Source organism: Phacochoerus africanus, chromosome 9, assembly GCF_016906955.1.
Source record: "Phacochoerus africanus isolate WHEZ1 chromosome 9, ROS_Pafr_v1, whole genome shotgun sequence".
NCBI lineage: Eukaryota > Metazoa > Chordata > Mammalia > Artiodactyla > Suidae > Phacochoerus > Phacochoerus africanus.
In genome coordinates, this window is record NC_062552.1 from 31708103 (window position 1) to 31733181 (window position 25079).

The following is a 25079-nucleotide window of genomic DNA, read 5'->3' on the forward strand; positions in this document are numbered from 1 at the left end:
AGATAGCAACACTTGGGAAGCCAATAGCAGAAAATGACCTTGAAATCGTTTAAACCATTGTGTCTCAAATTCTGTTGTGTATAGAGGTCACAGGTTACCTATTAAAATGCAGACTCTGAATCAGGAGGTCTCAGAGTGTGGGATGGGGTTTGACAGTCTCCATTTCTAACAGGTTTCCGGGTAATAGTAAGTCTACCAACCCCACGTTCAATAGCAAGAGTTCTTAGACTTGACTGCTATTGAAACACCTGGGGGAGCTTTTAAAAAATACTGATTCTTGGGTTGTTCACTCAGAGACTTAATTGGTATGTGGTGAATTTTTATTTTATTTTTAAATTTTTATTTATTTATTTTGCTTTTTAGGGCCACACCTGTGGCATATGGAAGTTCTTAGGCTAGGGGTCCAATTGGAGCTGCAGCTGTAGGCCTACACCACAGCCCAGCAATACCAGGTCTGAGCCGAGTCTGTGACCTACACCACAGCTCACGGCAACACTAGATCCTCAACCTGCTGATCGAGGCCAGGGATGGAACCCACATCATCATGGATACTAGTTGCGTTTGTTACCACTGAGCCACAGTGGGAACTCCCTGGGGTTCATTTTTAAAGCTTCCTGGGTATTCTCTTTGGTAGCAAAGTTTGGTAACTATTTACTTAAACAAAAAGGAAAGCTCATTATCTTGTTCACCAGGATCTCCAGCTTTGGTTAGTTCTGAAATTCAACCTCTCGGAACCAGCTTCTTTCTGTCCTCACTGGTAGGTTTTGCCCTCCACCTAGCTTCCCATGTGGGGGCGGCGGGTGTGGATGTGTGTCACAAAATGGCTGCCACAGCTCCAGACATCACATGCAGACTCCACAAGGTCCAGGAACATAAGAGACTATAGCTCCCCATGTGTCTCTTATGATCCATAAGGGATCCTCTCCTGGAAGCTCTTTCAACTCTCTAGTCTACTGGCCAGGGGAACAGGAGTGCCGCAAATCACTTAGACCAGTGGTTCTCAAAGCAGCATCCCTGGCGAGGCGCATCAGCATCACTTGAGCATTCAATGAAAGGCAGATTCTCAAGCTCCACCACAGACCTATTGAATCAGAAACTTTGGATGTGAGACCCAGCCATCTGTGTTTTAACAAGTCTTTCAGGTGATTCTGATGAATGTTCAAGTTTGAAAACCACTGGCTTAGAGTTTATGTCTTGGACCAGTGTTCTTAATCTGTCCTCACTGGTAGGTTTAGGCTAGGGGTCCAATTGGAGCTGCAGCTGTAGGCCTACACCACAGCCCAGCAATACCAGGTCTGAGCCGAGTCTGTGACCTACACCACAGCTCACGGCAACACTAGATCCTCTGCCCTGCCACCGCCCTGGGGACATTCAGCAATGTCTGTAGAGGTTTTGCTTATTATAACTGGGGGGCAGGTGCTATTGGCATCTAGTGGGTAGAGGCCAGGGCTGCTGCCAAACATCATATAGTGCCTAGGACAGCCCCACAAGAATGATCCAGCCCCATATGTGAATATTGCTGAAGTTGAGAAACCCTGCCTTGGGCCAATCAGCCTTTTTCTGGGTCAAGTGAGGAATGGCTGTTGGTTAGACCACCAACAGTGTCTGCTCCTGGAAATTCCTTCCACAATAAACCAGGCATCTCCCCCCGCCCCACCTGCCTCATCTTTCCCACCCTGCCCCCTTGCAGAGAAGCTCTTTCTTTAGAAATAGAGAAATACTATAGAATGCAAAGTATGGGGCCATCAGGGTCAAAGAGGTTTCTGTTGTCAGGATGAACAAACAGATGGCTCATGGCTCTCTCCTCTTTGGCTGGGTGAATCCTGGTGGTGGGGGAGGGGTTGAGAGGGTCATACTTGGTTGCTTACTCCAAATGCTATGGGTACTGCAGCTTTGTCAGGAGATTAACCATATCTCTCTCAACATAGTACATAATTTTAAAGATTGGCTGCATCCCTAAGTGTGATTTTTTGCACTGTTTTGGAGCCAATTTTTTTTTTGTTCCAGAAATGCAGCCACATCATGTCATATAAGCAGGGGAGCAGCTAGAATGGGATGTGTATGGAACTCTTCCTTTGGGTCCCATCAAGTGTGTGACACTGGGCATGCCTGCGTTTGTATTGACCATACCTTCTTGTACTGTCTGTTCAAATTTTCTGCAAGGATGGATATGTCTTATTTCTGCATTTATGTGGCATCGCCAGTGGCCACATGTGGCTGTTGAACACATGAAACGTGGTCAGGGCAGCTGAAGAGTTTTTTTTTTTTTGGCTGTACCTGAGTCCTCTGGAAGTTCCTGGTCCAGGGATGGAACCCAAGCCACATCAGTCAGGTCCTTAACCCACCGAGCCACCAGGGAACTCTGATTTTTCTTTTTTGGGAATTCAATTTTCATTTAATTCTATTTAAACAGTCAAATTATGGAGTTCCTGTTGTGGTACAGCAGAAATGAATCCAACCAGTATCCATGAGGATGCGGGTTTGATCCTTGGCTTTGCTCAGTGGGTTAAGGATCCAGTGTTGCCGTGAGCTGTGGTGTAGGTTGCAGATTCGGCTCGGATCCCGAGTTGCTGTGGCTCTGGCAAAGGCCGGCAGCTGTAGCTCTGATTTGACCCCTAGCCTGGGAACTTCCATATGCTGCAGGTGTGGCCCTAAAAAAACAAATATATGTGTGTATTCTGAGCTGATAGTTCTGTCAAAGTTTGGAAAATATTCTGCCACTTTTGGCCTCTGGTTTCTGATGAGAAAGTCACTGTCATTTGAATTGTTTTCTCCTGTTAAGTGAGCTGTCATTTCTCTGCACGTTCAAGATTTTTTTCTTTGTCTTTAGTTTTCAGAAGTTTGCTTCTGATGTGTCTTGGAGTAGATTTCTTGGGGTTTACCTGTTTGGAGTTCATTAAACTTCTTCAATCAGTAGGTTTGTAGCTCTTGTCAAATTAGGATGTTTTTCAGCCACTATTTCTTTGTAAACTTTGTCAGTCCCAAACACTTTCTCCTGAGACTATATTGCAATGTTGGAGCTTTTGTTACAGGCCTAACTTTCCTGAGGCTTTATTTATTTACTTATTTATTTATTTTTTCCCCATCTATCTTCTCTCTGTTGTTCAGATTGGGTAATTTCTATTCTTCCATCTTCATATTCATTGATGGTTCCTTTCTTGTCTCCATTCTGCTATTGAGCCCACCCAATGAGCTTTCAGTTCTAAAAATTTCACTTTGATTCTTCTTCATACCTTCTGTTTCTTTATAAGGATTTCTACGTTTTCGCTTGTGTCAAGTATGTTTATTATTGCTTATTGAAACCTTTTTAAGATCAGCTTTAACATCCTTGTCAGATAATTTCCCAATATCTGTGTCATCTTGGTGTTGGCATCTGTTGGTTGCCTTTTCTCATTCAAGCTGAGATTTTCCTGGTTCTTGGTATGACAGATGATTTTTAAAAAAATGTCCCAGGAGTTTCTGCCGTGGCTCAGTGGAAACGAATCCGACTAGGAACCATGAGGTTGTGGATTCTATCCCTGGCCTCGCTCAGTGGCTTGAGGATCTGGCATTGCCGTGAGCTGTAGGCCGGCAGCTGTAGCTCCGATTAGACCCCCTAGTCTGGGAACCTCCATGTGTGGCAGGTGTGGCCCTAAAAAAAAAAAAAAGCAAAAAAAAAAAGTCCCAGACATTTGGGGTATTATGTTATGAAACCTTGGCTCTCATTTAACTCTTCTGCCTTAGCTGCTCTCCTCCAACCCTGCACTATATTGATGCTAGGTGGAGGTGGAAGTCCAGGTGCCCCACTTGGCCTTGGTTAACACCCTGCTTGGGGAAAAGGGTGCCTCCTTATTGCTGGGCAGGGGTGGGAGTTGCATCTTCCCACTAGAGGGGAGGGGGGGACACTCATTGCTGCTCCTCCCGTGGTCTCCACCGACCTGGTGCTGCGGGGTAGGGAAAGTCCTGATTAGGTCTCCTTTGATACCAACCCAGCATGGAGGGGAGGGGCACTTGTTCCACCAGGTGGGGGTGGGAGTCCCGCTCCCCACCGGTTCTTCTCTGTTACCACCTGGTGGTGGAGAATGGGGCACTGTGTACTACCAGGCAAGGCTCTCCACTTGACCCCTGCTCATGGGAGTGGTGGTGGGGATGGGGCTGCAGTTTGGCTAGAGTAGGGCATGTATTGTTTAAAGGTTTTTGTCTTGGGAGCCAACGGGTACTCCCAAGACTAGGAACCATGAGGACTAGGGGACTCCTGACTAGGAACCATGAGGACTTAAGTTCCATCCCTGGCCTCGCTCAGTGGGTTAAGGACCTGGCATTGCTGTGGCTGTGGCGTGGGCTGGCGGCTGCAGCTCCATATTCCACTCGTGGCCTGGGAACTTCCATATGTCGTGGGTGCAGCCCTAAAAACACAAGAAAAAAAAAAGTTTTTGTCTTGCTAGATTGCACCTTTCCTTGTCCTTTGGCTAAAGAGAAGAGACTTTTCTTGGGGCTGTTTTTGTCCATACTTATGGGCATTTCTGGGTTGCCAACTTTTCAGCAACCAAATCTTGGAAATATCAGGCACAAAGAAAACCCAGGGAGCTCACTGTCCTATTGTTCCTTGGGTCCCTAGTCAGTCTTCCTTCTTCTTTCCACCTTTAGAGTCTCCTAACAATTATGTAATGTATAATGTCCAGGGTTTTTAGGTAGACTTTGAAGAAGGAAAAGTGTAAAGGTAGAAAAGTATCTCTACTCCCTCTTACCCAGAAATCAGAAATCTGGGTCTGCCTGTTCTTGAACTTCATATAAATATAATCCACTATGTATGTTCTTTTAAGTTTGGCTTCTCTTGCTCAGCATGATGTCCTGAGATTTTTTTTCCTATGTGGTTGTATGTAGTTGATGCTTTTCATTGCTGTATAGTATTCAACTGTGTGAGCAAACCACATGGTAGAACTTGTGCAGCGGAGTCCTAGACAGCCCTGAAAAAGCAAACTACTTCAGCTGCAAGCAATAGACCACACAGTTTGTTTATCAGTCCTTCTGTGGATGGGCATTTGCGTTGCTTCCAGTCTGAAGCTATTATGAGTAAAGCTGCTATAAGTGCTCCTGGTCGTGTGTTTTAGTGGCCACTGACACTCCTTTCTGTTGGGAATAAACATTGCAAAACCCTCCTAAGTGGCCTCTTTGCTGCAGCTGCTGCCTCCTTCAAGTCACTTTCCCATATCAAAGCCACAGTGATCTTTTGAAAACATAAATTGGATCCCTTCCCCACCCTGGCTCAAAAGTACCATCGGCCTCCCTTCCTGCTTAGAATAGAGCCCAGAGTCCTCACAATGGTCCGCATTTGTTTACTCCCCTCTGCTGGCCCTTCATCCACTCACCCACCTGTCCACCCACCCCCCATTTGGTCGTGGGGTGCCTTCAGTGTGCCAAGCTCACTGCCACTTCAGGATATGTGCCCTTGCTGTTCCCTCCACCAGAAACACAGTTTCCTCCAAATCCTCACACGCTCCCCCCCTCCCCTTTATATAGGTCTTTATTCAAATATTATCTCTTCAAAGAGAGATTCTAAAAACGGCCCCCTCTCACCCTCTCTATCCCTTTAGCCACATTATTTTTCTTTCTTGTACCACTTGAATGTTCGTTCTTTATTCGTTCTGTCTTCCCCTTCAGCATGGCTATCGGCAGTGTCCCACTGCCTAGAGCAGTGCTGCACATAGTAGGTGCTCAGGAAATGTTTGTAAAATGTATTAAAGACACTAGCTGGGGGGATTTCCCTGGTGGCTCTGTGGGTTAAGTGTCCAGTGTGGGCACTGCTGTGGCTTGGATTGGTTGCTGCTGAGGCATGGGTGCGACCCTTGGTCCACGGAACTTTCATGTGTCTCAGGCGAGGCCAAAACCAAACAAAACAGAACAGGAAGGACCCACGCAAGGGATGGGGTCATATGCCTCACCCCTGACATCAGTGTTCTCTTCAAGCTGGATCACAGGCCGCGTCCCTTGCCTAGTACGTCTCACACTCACACTCCAGCCTCCTGGGATCTTGTGACGATGCAGACTCTGATCAGGAGATCTTGGTGGGATCAGAGATTCTGCATCAGAGATTCCAATCAGCTCCCAGGTGATGCCCAAGCTGTGGGTCCGGGGACCCAGGCTTTGAGCAGGGAGGTCTTAACCTCTCCGAGCCTCCATTTCCACACCTGTAAAATGGTTCATCGTGGAAAACAAGTGGGGAAAGTGTGTCACGCAGTGAGTTTTGACTGCCCCTCTCTGGCAGGCTTTCAGGGTCTGAAAGTCAAAATAGTCACCACTTTTCTCCCTTTGCTCCTCCCATCCCTCTGTGCCTAGTCCCTACACAGACCCTCAGCAGAGCCTTGTCCATTTTATTTCTCTCCTGCTGGCCAGCCCCACCTGTAACGGGCGGGGGTTTGGAGAGGCATCTGGCACAATCGTGGGGACATTATGCAAATGAGATGCAAAGCAGCAGCTAACGAGCTCTGATTGCACTGGGGAATGTGTAGCATTACTGTGGGACTGGGGAGGGACCGTGATGCAGGTGAGCGAGGAGGCTGTGACAGAAGGGGTTGGCTTCTCCTGGGGGGCACGAGGGCAGCTGCTCTGCGGCCTGGGTGAGTCCCCTTCTTCCTTTGTAGACTGATCCCCGCTGTGGGACTGGGACATGGTTAAGGTCCAAGAATAGGAGCTGAGGTCCAGTCTTGTGTGTGTGTGTGTGTGTGTGTGTGTGTGTTGGGGGCGGGGAAGGGGGGGTAGGCAGTGTCCCTGGGCCTGTCTGGGGCCTGCAAATGGGGAGTAGGGGGTCTGCAGATGGCAACTCCTTGATGCTTTTCTAGCCCATCAGCATACGCAGAGGAAGCTGTAACAAAACTGTGGCAGAGGACAAATTTCCCCTAAATGGGGTTCCACTTGGGAAGAAGAAGGAGACAAGAGAGGTAGGAGGTGGTTAAAGCAGAGTAGTTTTAAAGGACACAGGCTGGAGTTTCCATTGTAGCTCAGCAGGTTAAGAACCTGACATTAGTGTCCAGGAGGATGTGGGTTTGATTCCTGGCCTCGCTCAGTAGGTTAAGGATCTGGCGTTGCCGTGAGCTATGGGGTAGGTTGCAGATGCGGCTTGGATCCCACGTTGCTGTGGCTGTGGCGTAGGCCAATGGCTGTGGCTCCAATTTGAACCCTAGTCTGGGAACTTCCATATGCTGTGGGTGTGGGCCTAAAAAGAAAGCAAAAAAAAAGGCACAGGGGCTAGGACATGGCACAACCTGTTGCCATATTTTTGCTGGTTTTGGGGGCTTCTCTTACTGGTGTGTCAACTTTGACAACAACTAAGGTTATCCCACTCTTTCCTTTTACTGCCTCCCTCGGGGCTGCAGCAGCAGATGGGCTGATCCTGCTGACAGTAGCCCGGGCGGAGGCAGATGCTCTCTGGGCTGCGGAGGGAGGGGGTGACAAGGGGTCTACTTCTCCCACAGAGGCTGAGTGTGGGAGGGCAGAACTCAGGGGTCTGCCAGGCAGCAGATGGGCCAGATCAGGCTAACGGGGGTGGGCAGGGGGCAGCTATGTTTGGTGCCCTGGACAGAGTCGGCTCTTTAGGAGAAAGATGATCTGGGGCTGGGAGATGGCAGGCGGGCAGGGGGCTGGCAGGCGGGCAGGGGGCTCTGCTTACAGCACCTGGGAACTCAATCCCTCCCCGCCCCCGAACTCTCCTGGGAGCCTCTCCTCTCAGGCGCCAGGCTTTCCCACTTTCTCGGCCTGAGTATCAACGGCACCCTCTACCCTTCAGGCCTGAAGACAGCCAGCGTCAGGCTTCTGGCCCAAGGAGGCCCCGCTGGAAGTCCCCTCTGAGGTTGTTTGGGGAGGTCCTCACTATTTCACCGAACATTTCCAGTCCATGTGACCCTGCCCTGCCTTTGATCTAAGGATGAGGAGCACCCTGGCTGTGAAACTCCTAGAAAATGCGTGGCTGTCACCTTGTTTCCGCATCAGATCTTTCTTAATGGAACCAACATGGAGCACTGGGAAAAGCTTGGCAGGCAGAGGGCTCAGATCCCAGCCCAGGCATTTTCTAGCCTGGTCCCCTTGGGCAAATTGCGCAATCTCTGGGAGCCTCTGTTCCCTAATCAGTCCAGCAGCCTCATCTGCAGGGGCTGCCTCCACAGCCAGAGGCGCTGCAGGAGAATGGAGCTCAGTAAATCCTCTAGCTCATACCCTGAGGGCAGGGGCTTTCATTTTGCTCCCAGCCACTTCCTAGCACCTAGAACGGTCCCTGGGTCCCTGGCGCCTGAGTGGTAGGTGCCTAGGAAACATCTGCTGAATGAATGAAATGCCCTAGTTCATCTCTTCCAAGGTGCTTTCTCCGTGCATTTGACGTCATTGATACTGGGATGCTTCATTCAATTTGTAGCATGTCTTGGTTTAACTGGCCGCAGTCTTATGATTGAGAGGGGTCTTAGATGGGCTGAAATAAGGAAGAGGTTCTTTCTGAGTGTGTGTCCTGTCTCTGGGCTGCCTGGGGTCCCTGAAAATCACCCTGGGGCACAGGGCTACAATGATCCCTGCTGGAATTCTTTCTGGGAAGGTGCTGGGCCAGGGACAGCATATCCTGTGGGGCCCGCTCTGTGTCCTGGACTCTGTTCCTTGCTTGATCTATACCCCCTCCCCTCACCCCCACTGGGTGTTCCCTCCCGGGGGGCGGCAGGACTGTCTGAAGTCTGGAATTCCCTTTGAGGAGGGGGGGGGCCCATTTTACTCAATCCGGTCATAATTCCAAGTATCAGAATTGGACAGCAACTAGGGGTGGGGGGGGCAATCTCTGAGCCCCTGGGGCTTGGACCGGGCAGAGGACTTTCAGAGGGGGCGGGAGGGAGAGGGGCAGGGTGGATAGTGTCTCCCCGCCCCCCACCTCCAGCCCCTCCAGCAGCAGAGCTGAGACAAAGGTGGGCAGATTAGTGTCTAGAGGAGCAGAAGTGGCTCATTGTTCGGTGCCCTGGTGGGGTCACTTACTTGTGTCACTGATGCCCTCCCATGAGGCTAGGGTTGGGGGCTTGTGTATACAGCTGTGACTTTGCGTAGGAAGGTTTGTGTGTTACATGTTCTAGATCCATGTAAGTGTGTACACACGTCAAGGGTGTGTCTACCCTGATATGTTACAGTTATGTGTATGTATGTGTGTGTGTTACCTGTGCGTGTATAGGTAGATACAGACTTGTGGAAATGCATGCGTGCAAATATGAGTAACGGGTGTTTGCATATAAGGGTGGGTGCACATGTGTACATGTGTAGCGCAAACCGAGATGTCTACTCTGCAGGCAGCATGTGACAGCTCTGTGGGCACGTGACAGCTGTGGCCTGTGGGAGGCGCACCAGAGTTGGAATCACCAGGTCTCCCTGCCAGTAAGAGTCCAGGGGTCTTTGATGCCCAGATAAGTTGTTTCACTATTGTGGGCCTCACTTTCCTTTTTTTCGTTGTTTTTTTTTATCTTTTTAGGGCTGCACCTGAGGCATATGGAGGTTCCCAGGTTAGGGGTCTAATCGGAGCCGTAGCCGCCCGCCTACACCACAGCCACAACAACGCGTCTGTGACCTACACCACAGCTCATGGCAACACTGGATCCTTAAGCCACTGAGCGAGGCCAGGGATTGAACCCGCAACCTCATGGTTTCTAGTCAGATTCGCTACCCACTGAGCCACGACGGGAACTCCTAGGCCTCACTTTCCAATCTGTAAAATGGGTATAGAATCTCATTGGCATGCATCTCACGCTCGGCCTACTCGGAAAAATCTGACAGTAAACGTCTGGAATTGAGGAATGTTGGAATGAAAATAAATGATTAAGCAAGTAGAAATGTTTTACAGAGCAGCACGCCGGTCGGATTTTAAGGACCTGAGGGAAGTGCGTGGAAAGGTGCAGCTTACAACGTCTGGGATGTTGGAGGCAGGGTCTGGGGAGAAAAAGAAGACGCGGCTGGGGCAGGGAGACCGCCCCCCCCCCCCCCCCGCGCCGCACTGGGGGGTGGCTCCGCGGCTCCGGAGGGTGACGTGTGCTCGCATCCACCGGGGATGCAGGCGCCAAAGAAGACGGGCGTCCCCTGGTGTACGCGGGAGGGAGGCCGGCTGTACGAGCATTGCCCTGTTGCCATAGAAACGAGCAGAAGGAGGTGGGCGGCTGGAGAAGGAGGCGGGTCCGGAGGAGGGAGGGGGCGGTGGCGGCGGCGGCGGCGGCGGCGGCGGGGAGCTGGCTTCTGCGATTCTGGCGCTGCTGCCTTCCCGAGCGAGCGGTGGAGGGAACTCAAGAGGCCAGAGCCCCCGGCCCGGGCGCCAGGCCCTCTCCCCGCTCGCCACCACGGAGAAGGAGGACGGCCAGCCCCTCCGGCCCTGGCCTGGCCCAGCGGGGGCTGTGCACTCCTACGTGCCCCTGGCTGGGTGCCCTGACGGGCCCAGGTAGGCACCCCGATGGGGACAGCTGGAAGAGGCTGCGTGGAGAGTGGGGCGTCCGGCCGCCCCTGCCTTCCTACCAGCAGCACCTGGCAGCAGGCGCAGGGGTCCGATTGGCCAGGGCCAGTGGACCTGGTGGGAGCAGCCAGCATCCTGAGAGGCCCTCTTCAGAACCTGGGTCCTCCCCACCAGGGGCCCTCCCCCTCACCTTTCCTCCCCTGCACTTCCAGCCCTCTTGCCACCAGTGCCACAGGTCCTTCCCAGGCAGAGTGGGCCAAGGGGGGCTGGAACCTCGGGACCCACAGTGCCCTCCTCCCCAGGCTGAGGGTGTCCCCCACCCAGACTCAGGGCACTGCTGGGCCTTGGCCATTTGGAACCAGCAGACCCACCTCTGCTGGCCCCTGGGTGGTCTCAGGCCCTGGGCTTAGAGGCCCTGGTGGGGAGGGGTTTGAGGGGGAGGCATTTCTCCTTCTCCCCCTTGTTCTCCCTGAGGACCTGGTTCCTCCAGATCTCCCAAAGGACCCCTGGCAAGCCCAGGCTCCATACTGGGGTATAGGAGAGCAGGTCCTGATCGGGTGAGGGTGCCCGTGGCCCTCCCTCCCCCTCCTGATGTCCCTCTGCTGCATTGCTCCTGGGGACAGACTCTGCTGCTGCTGGGAGAGCTGGAGCACTGCAGACAGCCTCTGCCTGCCGCTCAGGCTCGGGTGGGGCTGGGCCTGGGCAGGACCTGGACTGCACTGCCCGGCTCTGGGCCAGAGAGGGCAGGAGGGCCTGCTGGAGTTCGGTGGTGGGTCGGCCGTGGGACATGGCTGAAGGGCCCTGGCCCACGTGGGGGCAGGGGTGCTGTGTGCATCCTCAGGTGGCCTAGGATCCCTGGGCCTTGAAGGCTCTGCCCCCTTCAGCCTGCCCTCCTCACCCAGCCCTGCTTTGTGAGCTTGGTTGGGCCTAGCACCACCCTGGAGCTTTCCCTTCCCTGAGCACTTGGGGGTGAGAGGACCCGGTGCAGGGACCAAGCAGGGGTTCCAGGCCTGGGATGGGGTAGGGGGCATGTGCTGAGAAGCTGACATGGCCCCATTCATTTCTGCAAATGTTGGTTGCACCTCATGAGCATTAGGCACAAGGGCCCCCCCCCGACTCTGGCGTTAAGGGCCCAGGAGGCAAGAGGGTGGGTCTCAGGTGGCGGGAGCAGGGTGGGGGTGCAGTTCTGCCCAGAAGCCGGCAGCCAAGAACCCGTGTACACTGTCACCATCTCCCCCCTGCTTTTCTGAGCCCCCCCTCCACCCCTTCCTTCCAGCCAGGGCCTGGGGCCAGCACTGGCATCTGTCCAGACTCTGGGGCAGTGAGGCCACCAGAATGGCCTACTGGGGTACATTTCCCAGCCCCATCCCATCACACCAAGTGGGCCCACAGCCCAGGGACCCACCTCCAACTCCCAGCAGCCTCCCCATGTCAGAGGGAGCTGAAGGGAAACCCAGGAGCACCCAGAGGCTGCGGCCCCAGGACTAGAACAGTGTGGCTCCAGGCTGGCCTCTCCTCACCTGCCCCCAGCATGGGGGCAGGTGGGAAGAGGGAGGAACAGCTCCGCTTGGCTCAGGGGACCTCGGGGCACCAGAACTCCCATCTCCTTTAACTGTTCCGCCTGCCGTGCTCCCCATCTCAGGAAGCAGCACCCCACCTGCCAGTGGCTCAGGCCCCAACCCTGGAGCCCCTCTTGACTCCTCCTCCCTCTCACACTCACATCCAAACCATCAGCAGATCCTATTGGCCCCAACCTTCCAGTACCTTCCTGACCCCACCCACTTCTCACTGCTTCCAGAAGAACCGGCCAGCAGGCTCCCTGTCCTTCTTGCCCTCCCTCCCTCCTGCCCCCAGTAGCCTGCTCTTCCTCTAGCAGCCAGAGATCCTTTAAAACTTAAACCAGTTCCTGTCGTTGCGCAGCAGAAACAAATCCGACTATGGAGTTCCCGTCTTGGCGCAGTGGTTAACGAATCTGACTAGGAACCATAAGATTGCAGGTTTGATCCCTGGCCTTGCTCAGCGGGTTAAGGATCTGGCGTTGCCGTGAGCTGTGGTGTAGGTTGCAGACGCGGCTCGGATCCCGCATTGCTGTGGCTCTGGTGTAGGCCGGCGGCTACAGCTTCGATTAGACCCCTAGCCTGGAACCTCCATATGCCGCGGGAGTGGCCCTAGAAATGGCAAAAAGACAAAAAAAAAAAAAAAGAAATGAATCTGACTAGGAACCATGAGGTTGTGGGTTCAATCCCTGGCTTTGCTCTGTGGGTTAAGGATCTGGTGTTGCCGTGTGCTGTGTTGGGCATTGCTTTGGCTGTGACATAGGCTGGCTGCTGTAGCTCTGATTAGACCCCTAGCCTGGGAACCTCCATATGCCACAGGTGTGGCCCTAAAAAAGACAATAAATAAATAATTTAAAAAACCTTAAACCAGGAGTTCCCGTTGTGGCTCAGCGATAAAGAATCCGACTAGTGTCCATGAGGATGCCGGTTTGATCCCTGGCCTAGCTCAGTGGGTTAAGGATCTGGTGTTGCCATGAGCTGCAGTGTAAGTCACAGATTTGGCTCAGATCTGGTGTTGCTGTAGCTATGGTTTAGGGCGGTGGCTACAGCTCTGATTCAACCGCTAGCCTAGGAACCTCCATATGCCTCAGGTGGGCCCCTAAAAAGAAAAAGAAAAAAAAAAAAAGACAAATAAAACCTAAACCAGCTCACAGAGTTCCCTTGTGGTACAACAGATTAAGGATCCAGCATCCATCAGTCCCTGGCCAGGGAACTTCCACATGCCACAAGCTCGGCCAAAAATCCCACCCCCCAAACCTAAGCCAGATCACATGCCACCTCTTCTCAAACCCTGCCGTGGCTCCCATCTCACTTAATGGGGAAAGTCACAGGCCTCCCTCTGACCTGTGAGGCCCCACGTGTCTGCGTCCTCTGCCCCTTCCCTGCCAACCATCTCTTTGACTCTCTGCCTCTCGTCCTCACTCACCCTGCTCCAGGCACACGGCCCTCTTGTTCCTCAACTGTGGCAGCCATGCTTCCGCCTCGGGGCCTTGGCACTGGCCGTTCCTTCCGCCTGGATGCTCTTCCTCCAGAGATCTGCATGGCGCCCTCCCTCCCTGCTCAGGTCTTTGCTCAGAGCCGCTTTCTGAGAATGGCCTTCTCTGTCCAGCCTGAGAGCATCACTCCTGAGCCCGCACCACCCCTCCCTCCCCTGCCTGGTTCTCCTCCAGAGCCTCCGTCACCTTCTCACACACTTGGTCACTTACCTTTTCCTCCGGCTTGTCTGTCTAGCCCTTCTAGAATGTCAGCTTCACAAGGCAAGGGGTTTCTGTCTTGCTCACTCTGTAGCCCAGCGATCTTACTGTCCGATCAGGCCTACGGTTAAAGCCAGGAGCCTCTGGCTCAGTGGCTGGGCCCCTGCATTTGGGCTGTAATGTGGGGCCTGTCGTTCGGCCCTCGGGGGAAGGGATGCAATACCCCCTGGTTAGGCAGGTGCCGGGGGGCGCTGAGCGGGACAGGATGTTCTGTAGGGCCCGGGTGCATGCTTCCCGCCTTCTTCTGCTCCAGCCGTGGCCAGGGCAGCTCTTCCTGGCGAGGAAGGCGGGGAGAGGGAGCCGCATGCATCCCTCCCCGACAGTGCTGCTGAAGATGGAGGTCCCCTCGTCCTGGTCAGAGTTCTGTGCCTTCGAGAAAGACAGGAGCATTGCCTAGTTCCCGCCCTCCCGGGAAACACAGATGCGGAGGCCTCAGGACAGGACACACCCTGTCAGGACCGAGGGACCAAGTGTGGGATGACTGGTCTCGAGGAGAGAAAGACACCCAGAGCAGAGAGGATGGGGATCTGTCTTCCACCCGCTCCCACTCGGGGCTCCTGGTCTGTAGGGTCTCGGTGTGGGCTCCCCCAGAACCAGCAGCTGAGCCTGTGACAAGGGTGAGATTAGACTGGTTCACTGGGAGATGGTCCCTGGAAACACGGCGGTGGGGGGGGAGAAGAGTGATTGAGTGAGCAGTTCCCACGGTGGGCATCTAGGGCTCAGTCCCATGGGGGCCCCTGAGAGCCAGTGTAGGACACAGCCCAGCTTAGCTGCGGGAAGGTGGGGATCCGGGCTGGGTATCCATCAGGCCACTGTCACTGCTTGAGGCTGCTCCTGCCATCCCCTTCCCTCCCCTCCCTGACTTTTTTTTCCTTTTTAGGGCTGCACCTGAGGTTCCCAGGCTAGGGGTCGAATCAGAGCTACAGCTGCCGGCCTCTACCACAGCCACAGCAGTGCAGGGTCCGAGCCACGTCTTCGACCTATGCCACAGCTCACAGCAACGCTGGATCCCCAACCCAGTGGGCGAGGCCAGGGATCAAACCTGTGTCCTCATGATGCTAGTTGGTTTTGTCACTGCCAAGCCACAGCAGGAACTCCCTCCCTGACTTTCTTTTAACTGTTGTCAAATGTCCATCACCTGGTGGAGGTGATGTTTCTTCACCGCTGGGCTTTCTGTCTGAGGTGGGATGTAGGCTCTGGGGGGGAAGCTCCGGTTCCCTTCCCAGCTGAGCCTGCAGTACCCAGAGAGGTCTGCCTAGGGAGGTTGGGCCTAAAGCAGTGTCACCCATCGGCTCAGCCTGGGAGCAGGGGAGCATGGGGGGAGGGCCTGGGGGTGCTGGAGGAAGCGGGGAGAAGGTCAGAGTCTGGGGAGTGGCCAGGGAGGAGGAGAGGCTGGGGGCAGCTGGGGTGCGGGGCCCTCCCCACTTCTCAGCCAGGAGCAGCCTGCCGTCCGTCCCCTCAGCTCTGCGCCTCCCACTTCAAGCGAGACCCGACTCTGCCTCCCCTGGTGTTTGGGTCCTTCTCCCACCTCCACACCTGGGGATTTAGCATTTCTGAAGGCAGGGCCTTTGGGGACTGGCTGGGGAGCCTTACCTCACAGGAGATGGAGTTGGGGTGCCTGGTTTTTAGACCCAAAGAGAAGGTAAGAGAAAGCCAGGCCTGGAATCTTCTTTTCACAGGGAGCCTGGAGACCTGGTGTCCCAGCTGAGGCCCAGCCATCATGTCACGGAGGGAGATGGTCTTAGCTCATAGCCTGGGCGGCTTAAAGGCCAGACATCACAGTCTGAGGCTGCAAGATCAAGGTGTCAGCCTCTGGGGTCCCCGTGAGGCCTCTTTCCTGGCTTGTAGACAGCCGCCTTCCTGCTGTGTCTTCACACAGCGTTCCCTCAGGGCTTGAGCCTGGGGAGAAGGAGAGAATTGTCTTTCCTTTTTTTTTTTGTTTGTTTTTTTTGTCTTTTTAGGGCCGCACCTGTGGCACATGGACGATTCCACACTAGGGGTTGAATCGGAGCTGTAGCCACCCGGCCTACACCACAGCCACAGCCACGCCAGATCCAAGCTGCATCTTCAACCTACACCACGGCTCATGGCAACACCAGATCCTTAACCCACTGAGCGAGGCCAGGGGTGGAACCCATGTCCTCAGGGATAGTATTGGGTTCGTTTCCGCTGCTCCACAGTGGGAACTCCCATCTTTCCTCTCCTTAAAAGGACACCGATCCAACTGGATTCGGGCCTCGCCCTTATGAACTCATTTAACCACAATTGCTTCCTAAAAGCCCTGTCTCCAAATGCAGTCACATTGGGGGACTTTATTTTACAACTTAGAAATTATAAAACAAATTTATAAATTTGTGGGGGACACAGTTCAGTCCCTGGCGCAGGTCTGCGAGGCTGTTACTCTAAAGTGGGGAGAGGGAGCGGTGAGGTCATCCTTCAAGATGATCCAGAACGATCTCCTGTTTTGAAAGTTCTGCAGCTGTGGGGAGTTGGCTGATGACACCTATGGTAGCAGTAACAGTCACAGGGCTTCCTGGGCTACTTATTTCACCTCCGTTTTGCAGATGAGAAAACAGAGAGTTTAGGCATTTACCAGAGGCGCACAGCCAGTAGTGTGGCACAGTCGGGATTTGAACCCAGTTGCTCTGCCCAGCTCCACATAGGGCTCTTCACTCATCAGCTCTTAGTGCTAATCTGGTGGGAGCTGCTGTGCCTGCCAGGAGAGCAGGCTGCATCCTGAAGCAGCGGGAGGTGGTTGAAGGCAGGGTGTGACTAGGAGCTGCCACAGGGCACCAGGGCACGGGGGTGAGGTAGGCAGGGCTGGGAAACTCAAGGAAGGCTTCGGGAGGGAGGGGGGCTGAGCTGGCCCTTGAAAGGAGAGGACAGCACGCCCCCAGGCAGGAGGGAAGCTGTGAGTGAAGGAGCGGAGCCTGAGTGAGCTTGGGGTCTGTGTTGCAGGGAGCGGGGGAAGGACAGCCTGTCACAGCTCAGCCGGATGCTGCTTGCTGCATCTGAAGCCCCAGCGATGCGGTCCATCATCCCTGGGTGGGGTGGGGGTGAGCCCCATCATCCCTGGGAGGGTGAGCTCATCATCCGTGGGGGGAAGACCCAACATGCCTGGGGGAGGGGGTGCGGGGAGCTGCTGGGAATGTCTGTGGGATCTGAAGCCCAGAGTGATGGGGCGGCAGCTCTGGCTTTTCACGGCCCTGCCCAGGTTTGAGCCAAGCTGGTCCCTTAGGCTGGGAGGGCTGGGGCAACACCCAAGGAGTGCTGGCTCTGAACTGGGTGCCCGGGAGGTGGGGAGGGACCAGGGAAGGACTCACCTCTGGCTCTGGGCCTGACTTCACCTCCTCACTGCTGTGTGACCTTGGACATGTTATTTAACCTCTCTGAGTCTCAGAAAAGGCAGGGAACTCACTGTCCATCTCCATGGGTCATTACGAGGATTAGAAGTAAAGTGTATGAAGAGGCTGGCACATAGTAGGTATTAAAAAATGGTTGTAGTTGATATGAAGGGAGCGTGGAGAGATGGGTGACGTGACAGCCCCAGGCTGTGCTGTCTGTGCTGCGAGCTCCCTCAGCAGGGAGAGATTTCCAGGGCAGAATCGTCATGGGGGTCAAGAAGGAAGAGACCCTGGAACTGGAGCCTGGGACTGACCAAGAGGAGAGGAAGGGGAAACAGAACAAGTGGTTTTCCGGCTCTTGGTTGTGTCACCATGATTGTCAACATTTATCGAACACCGACTGTGTGCAGGTGACTGGCTCTAAGGTACAGAATTCAGTGTCTCTGCTGTTTATGAATGAATGTTCCAGAAGGTCCTTGGCATTTATTCATTCACTCAGGATGCACTTACTATGTGCCAGCCACTGCTCTGGATGCTGAAAATACAGCAGAGAATCAGACAGACAAAAATCACTGACCTTTCAGAGCTGACATTCCAGCGGGAGGGGAAGCATGATGAATGATGTGCTGTTGAGAGCCTGTCATACGGTGACACGTGCCCTGGAGAATGAGAAAGGGAGGAAAATTGAGAGGCAGGGAGGGCTGGGCGTGAAAAAGAGTGGCAAGTTGAAACGAAGAGAGGTCAGGACGTTTGAGTGGAACTGGTTATCTGGGGGTGGGAGTAGGGAACCATTCCTAGCAGGTGCAAAGGCCCTGGGGTAAGAAGAGCAGGAAAGTCAGTGGAGGGCAAGGAAAGTGAGCATGGTGGGAGGGGAGGGCCAGGGGGTGAAGGGTGGGCAGCAGGTCGTGCAGGGCCTCCTGGCAGGAGCTGGACCCTTCCCAGAGAAATGGGGAGCCTGGGAGGGATCTGAGTAGCACACTGGTGGGATCAGCTTGGCTTTTATCAGTTTCCTTCTGGTTGCTGCCTGGGGAACAGACTAGAGCGGGGAAGAGACAAACAAGGTCAGAGGCAGGAAGACCAGTGTAGACGCTACTATGGGGCGGGGGTTGTTTCAAAGCAGTGCTCAGGATCTGCTGATGGGTTGGGTGCGAGGTGGGAGGAGAAAGAGTAGTTGTTAGTGACTAATGCCATAGGAATCCACACGGGGCGGTCCACACCAGGCTTGCCCTCCCTGGGCTCATGCTTTTAATTCCTCTGTCCATCCCCTAAGCCAGGGGTCATGGTCGGAACATGACCAAGGCCCCTGCCCTCCAAGGTCTTATAGAGGCAGCTGGCAATCTCCTTTCTCCCTAAAGGAAAGGTCAAGGCCAGCAGTAAAACTTCAGATTTCCATGGAGTTCCCTGGTGGCTCAGTGGGTTAAGGATCTGCTTCGGTTCAGGTTGCTGCTGTGGCACAGGTTCACTCCCCGGCCTGGGAACTTCCACATGTTGTGGGCACAGCCAAGAAAACAAAACAAGACAAAACCTTCACATTACCATCGTGGTCTGTGTTTTTCAAAAAGAGCTTACTACTCTTGTCATTTGATCTTCGAAGGCTCAAGTATTGTTTTCTCCTCATACAAGTTAGAAAACCAAGAGCCTGGGTGATGGAACTGAGCTGAGATCTAACTGGTGGGTGGTGGTGCTGCCTGCCAAGGGCTCCACCATCCTTGGGGTGAGAAAGGCCCGGCGCCTTCACAGAGGGAGCTGCCCCGAAGTGAGACCCCCCCCACCCCCCGTTACAGCCGCAGAGGTGACAATCAGCAGGGAGAGCTGAGTGGCTCTTACGGTCTGGGCTCGCACCTGAGCGGTGCGGCTGGGAAGAGCTCCTGCCTTCAGGGGCTGCGGTGGGGGTTAGATGAGTTGGGGCACCAGTAAATGCCAGCTGTTGTTATTAACGATCGAGGGCTTTCAGGGCCATGATAGCTTTACAGCCATGGTGAGAAGAGTCAGGTGGGCTTTGTGCCCGTTGGACAGGCTGAGAGCTAAGAGCGGATCTGGCTTGTCCATTGGGAGCAGCGATTCCAGCCACAGCAGCTTCCTGACTCTGAGAGATGCAGGGCTTTTGGTGACCACCATTCAGGAAGGACCTGAAATTTGCCAGAGTTAAGCCTCCCCTCTGCCCCCTGCGTGTTGGGGGATGAGGCTTATTTGGAAGATGCAGGGGCAGGGTGGGATGGTGTGTCTGGCCATGTGGGGCTGGGGGCTCACATGCCTACTCTTGCATCCCCCTCCTTGAGCCACTTCAGTGTGGGTCTGCCCCCCTGTTAGAGCAAGCTGCACCCTCACCGTCTCATCTAATCCTTAAGTCCAGTCGCGTCACCCCCGCTTCACAGCAAGGCGCAGCAAGGCCATGTGAATTGCCCAGCATCACACACCAATTTGGTGACAGAGCAGGGACCCTGGGCTAGAGTTCCTTCCACTACAAGCTGGGAGCGCGGGAGACCCTGCCTACACACAGGGTGGGACCACAGCAAGCCCCGCCCTCCCTGGATCTGGGCAAGGTGGAGAGTGGTCACTCTGCCATCCGGCATCCCCTTCTAGCCTGACTTGCCAGGTCTGTGCTGCTCCCATCCCCTCCTTCCTTGTTCCCTCGGTCCTGGCTCCCAGCACAGGCTGGAGGCTTTAAAAAACAAACAAAAAATGCAGTTTATGCAAGGCTAAATCTAAAAGGCACAAAAGGACCCATGGTAATAAATAAATAAGTAAATAAATAAATAAATAAAAATCCCTCCCTCCCCAGCCACCCAGTTCCCCGAAGGCAGCCACCATTACTCAGCTTTCCAAAAATATCCTCTGCTCCTCTATTTCCCCCCATAAAAATGGAAGCAGCCAGCCAGGCTGTGCTGAACCTGGCTCGTTTTGCTTTAGTGACAAATGACTAAAGCAGGGAAGGTTGGAGGGTTCCTTCCATTCAAGACCAGAGCATCCTGATACAAGCCTGCACCCTAATTGACTTAACCAGTCCCCTGTGGCGGACATCTGGGTGGTTTCCAGCCTTTGGCTTTTCCAAGCAGGGCTGCAGTAAATAAAATTGGGCGGCATCCACTGGCCCAACTGGAAGGTAAATTCCCAGGAGCAGTGCCGCTGGGGGAAGGATGCATCCCCGCCAGCCGTCTGGCTGCACTGCTGGGGATCCCGAGGAGAGGACATCTGTGCCTCCAGGGTTCTAGACCCGGGCTCTGGCCCCAGGGGTACTTAGCCTTTCCTGGCTGATCGGCCTTCATTAACGATCCCTGCCCTTTCCTTCTCCAAACCGAAAATCAGAATGTTCTTTAGGAAGCAAGGACCGCTTTATAAGTGGAAAGTCCCAAATTAAGAAAAGAAATTCAGACTCCCTTCTTTGTCCCTTGATGAATTCAGCTGCTTTGCCTCCCACCCACCGCCGCTGTGCATGCGGGTGTGGGAGAAAGTGTCTGAGGTTTTGCTAAGGCGAGAGAAACAAAATATATTTAGTGCCTGAGAGGAACAAGGAGGCGATAATGGGCTTTGCCTGGGGAAAGAGTGTGAGCCTCTGGGCCGACGGGGAGTCGAGGCCAGGACCGGGAGGGACACCCTTGACCAAGGATCCTTTGGTGCAGGTGCCTTCTCTCCCCAAGCCTGAGGGCCTGCTGTTGGTGAGGGGTGGAGGGTCCCTGGGCCCCCTGGTTGGGTGGAATCTTGCAGAGACTGGGCTCCCCCAGCGTCCTCGCTGGGCAAGGTTCGCAGAGCCCGAGGCTGCAGTGCAGAAGCAGGGAGGTGTCCCCTGGCCGAGGCTCACAGCTCCTAGTAGGGTCAGGCCTGGCCTGGACTCACTGCCCCTGTGAAGCCCAGGCCCCTGGCTCTCTGTGTCCTGTCTCCTGACTACTGAGCCTTTCCTGTCCAGGGTAGCAGTGAGGACTGGGTGGGGGATGGGAGCAGGGCAGCGCCTGCCCTGGCCTGGGGCAGCACGTGGCCTAGATTGGACAGGCGTGATGCTGCTGACAGATCCAGGGCACGCGCAGCTTCTGCCATGCTCACCCAGATTGCAGGGGTCTGACCTGTCAGCCAGGAAGCAACATGTCTGCGACTCCTAGGAGAGATGTAAGCAGCTAATGGAGGCTTTGAGGCTGGGCACCGGAGCAGCCGAAAGAGCGTTTATAGGAGCCCATTAGCTCAGAGAACTGAGGAGGCGCTGGGCCTGGGAGGGAGGGAGGAGGGGGCCTGCTACTAGCTTCCCAAGGGGCTTGGGTCCAGGCTTCAGGTGGGGGGGTTCAGAGAGGTCCTGGGGGCTGAGCCCAGGGCTTTGCATCCCCTGGGGGTGGGGTGGAGAAGCTGAGTTGGTTCTTTGGGGCCTGGTGCAAGGATTCAGCTGTGTCAGGACAGGCAGTGCCGAGGGGGCGCCTATTGAGAAGACTTCTGGGGTTCATTGGGGGTTTATGGGGTACCAGGTCCTGGGGAGGGGGTACAGGACTCACACAAGGCAAGCCTGATTGCTGGCTTTGAGGAGCTCTGTGTGTGTCTGTGGAGCAAACTGCAGGTTTCTATAAAGCAAATATGCAATTACGTGTCCCTAGCTTTTACCGCTAAGAGTCCAGGAGCTGGAAAGCAGTTGCAGGCACATGGTTCTGGTGGGTGGGGCAGGCCTCTGAGGAGAAGGTTCCACGCGGGAGCTGGAGGATGGATGTGGTGTGGGGGGATGCGGTGTGGACGGCTTCCCAAGGGGCTTGGGTCCAGGCTTCAGGTGGGGGATTCAGAGAGGTCCTGGGGGCTGCGACCAGGGCTCTGGGGAGGTGGGCACGACGGTGCTACAGGACGGCTCTTGGGGTTCCCCTCGGGATGGTGAGCCACAGCCGGTTGGGGGCCAGGCCTGGAATGGGGCCCCGGGGACACTGCCCTCACCTCTAGGGATCCCTCTTCCACCCTCCCAGCGCATGAGCAGCCGCCCTGCTGACTGCCGCTCTACACCCGCCCATCCCTCGCGGCCACACCATGTCCAGCTCCTACGACGAGGCCTCGCTAGCTCCGGAGGAGACCACCGACAGCTTCTGGGAGGTGAGGCTTGGAGGCTTCCCGGATCCTGGGGACCAGACAGCCTGGCTGCATGGAGGCCCAGGCTCTCACTCACCCAAGACCGCAGGCCTTGCTCCCCAGCCCCTCGGGCCCCTCCAGAGCCCCCCACGTCTAGGTCAACTGTTGCCATGAAGTGGAGCCCGGAGCCCCTCTGCCCCACAGCTGCTCTCCGGGGAGAGATCCTGTGGATTTAGGCCATGACCAGGCCCTACCTCTGCTCTGGGGTCCTCACACTCCACTCCGGCAGGTGTAACACTTTACAGCTCCCGTGAGCTTTGGCAGCTGTGAAGCGGGCAGGGGGTGGAGTGCTGGTCACAGAGAAGGGTCGTAAGTTCAGGGAGCCCCACAGCGGCCAAGCGGTAGAGACCAGCCAGCCTCGCGGGAGCCTCCCAGATTATTTGAGACCCAGAAAAAAATTTTCCATCGGCTTCTGAAAACCAAAGCGAAAACTGCCAAGCCCAAATTAATAAGTGTTTAATGAGCTGTCTACAAAACATAATATTATGTCAAGAAGCTGCAGCTCAACTCAGTGCTTGCATAGCTCTATGTAAATATAATAGATTTAGCTCATAGGAACAAAATGAATAATTCATTCGCGTCCAAGTCCAAATAATAAAAATCCTTCTGGGAGTTTCCTGATGGCCTAGTGGGTTAAGGATCCGGTGGTCACTGCTGTGTCGCCCCCGGATTTGATCCCTGGCGGGAATTTCCGCATGCCTCGCGTGTGGCAAAAACCCCACAAACCCCCAAATTTTGCACTTTGTGGCAGCGAGGAAGTTGTGCTTAAAGTGGGATGAAGGAGTGTGTAGACAGTGGGGTGTGAGGAGAGGGTCCGGAGCCCCCCTTGTGTTACCGCGGGCCGGCGGAGGCGGCGGAGGCGGGCGCTCCCTGCAGGACGCGGCGGCCTGGGCGGGCGGCCGGGCGGGCGGCCGGGGAGCCCGCGGGAGCCTTGCTCTGTACTCGGCCGCCAGGTGGGGAACTACAAGCGGACGGTGAAGCGCATCGATGATGGGCACCGCCTGTGCAACGACCTGATGAACTGCGTGCAGGAGCGCGCCAAGATCGAGAAGGCGTATGCGCAGCAGCTCACGGACTGGGCCAAGCGCTGGCGCCAGCTCATCGAGAAAGGTGCCCCCCCCTTGCCCACTCCCGCGCACATCCCCGCCACCTGGATGCACCTGCTCCCTGCAGTCACCTGGCTCCTCGCCTGCACTCTTCCCCTCCCAAACCCGGCAGGCCTCCTCCTCCCTGTTCAGCTCTACTTTGTGCAATTTTAGGTTGGATTAAACAATTTTTTTCTATTTCGAAATAATTTAAGCTTCAAGTTGAGACTGGCATAACCTTTCACCTAGATTGACCCGCTCATATTTTCCCATGTTTGTTTTCTCTCTCTCGCCCCCATATATATGCATGTCTTTCTTGAACCATTTAAATTGGAGACATGCCCTGTCCCCCTAAATTCTTCGTGTTGCCAAAGAATAAGAACATTTGTTTACATAACCATAGTTCAGTTATCAAATTCGGGATGTTTCATATGGCCCGTGGAAATTGTGTTACAGCAGTTGTTTGTGCTGATCCAGATCCTGTGGAATGTCTGGTCCCAGTGGCTTCCTGGCATCATCTGTCACCAGTTGGCTCGTCAGTTTTATATCCAGTCAACTTTCCTGGAGCACCAACAATTTGTGCTTGGTGCTCTGCTGGCTTGGGGGAGCTCACAGGGTCCAGGTTGCCTGCCCCCCCGCCCCCTGGGGGGGAGTGCTCATCAGCTGATGGAGGGGACAGGGACTGGGCCCAGAGGCAGATGCTCTTATGAATTCATGAGGGCTGCAGGCCGAGGTCTGTAAGGATAGAGTGTATTCAGGGAAGGCTTCCTGGAGGAGGTGGCTGTACTTGGGTCTTCGAGAATGAATACATCTATAGGGAGAGCAGAGAAGGGCACTTCTGCTGCCATGGGACATACGAGGGATGTCTCAAAGAAAGGAGGTGTGCGGCAGGCCTCTGGGCAAGGGGTGACGAGGACCTGGTGACCCTATGGCTGTTTCCTCAGGTCCACAGTATGGCAGCCTGGAGCGGGCCTGGGGCGCCATAATGACAGAGGCAGACAAGGTGAGCGAACTGCACCAGGAGGTGAAGAACAACCTGCTGAACGAGGACCTGGAGAAGGTCAAGAACTGGCAGAAGGATGCCTATCACAAGCAGATCATGGGCGGCTTCAAGGAGACCAAGGAGGCTGAAGACGGCTTCCGCAAGGCCCAGAAGCCCTGGGCCAAGAAGATGAAGGAGGTGCCTGGGGGCAGCTGCCACGGAAGGGGCGAGGCTGGGGGGCTGGGGGCAGAGGGGCAGACCGATCAGAGGGAGGGTGTCTCACAGGCAGAGGGCAGGGCACCACCTGCTGGGATTGTGCCTCCAGGGGAGCAGCCCTGCCTGCTGGGAAGAAATATCCCAAGGCGGGCCCTGTGGTGCCCGACAGGAGGGTGTCCCTGGGGCGGGCAGCACAGGGAAGCGTCCTCAGACCGGTGGGCCCTGCTCCTGAGTACCTGGGACCCAGGCCTGCTCATCCTTTGGGCCTTTTCCGAATGTGTGCTCACAGCTCCCGGTGGAGTGAGCAAGTGGGAGGGCTTGCGAGGGACCACGTTTGCTCCTGCTTACAAGCCGGAGCCCTGTCCCCTGCCCGCCTCCCACAGCTCGAGGCTGCCAAGAAGGCCTACCATCTGGCCTGCAAAGAGGAGAAGCTGGCCGTGACCCGGGAGATGAACAGCAAGACGGAGCAGTCGGTCACACCCGACCAGCAGAAGAAGCTGCAGGACAAAGTGGACAAGTGCAAGCAGGATGTGCAGAAGGTGCCAGCCGGCCAGGCTGGGAGCTGCGGGCCCAGGGGAGCAGGTGGTGGCTGGGAGCTGCAGGCCTGGGTCTCACCCTCCCT

At 55.0% G+C, this 25079-nt stretch overlaps 1 protein-coding gene across 3 annotated transcripts in view; it reads left to right on the forward strand.

Annotated features, from left to right (window-relative positions):
- Window positions 1–25079, forward strand: part of PACSIN1 (protein kinase C and casein kinase substrate in neurons 1) — a 53017-nt gene that overhangs the window by 22756 nt on the left and 5182 nt on the right. For 2 of the 3 annotated variants that reach the window (XM_047794951.1, XM_047794949.1), the window contains exons 2-5: window positions 22015–22138; window positions 23128–23284; window positions 24204–24439; window positions 24841–24996. In XM_047794951.1, the coding sequence (XP_047650907.1) occupies window positions 22076–22138; window positions 23128–23284; window positions 24204–24439; window positions 24841–24996 (612 nt within the window). In that variant the 5' untranslated portion in view covers window positions 22015–22075. Of the gene's footprint in view, window positions 1–10228; window positions 10421–22014; window positions 22139–23127; window positions 23285–24203; window positions 24440–24840; window positions 24997–25079 lie in introns of those variants that run through there. The other variant, XM_047794950.1, reaches the window with a different exon arrangement.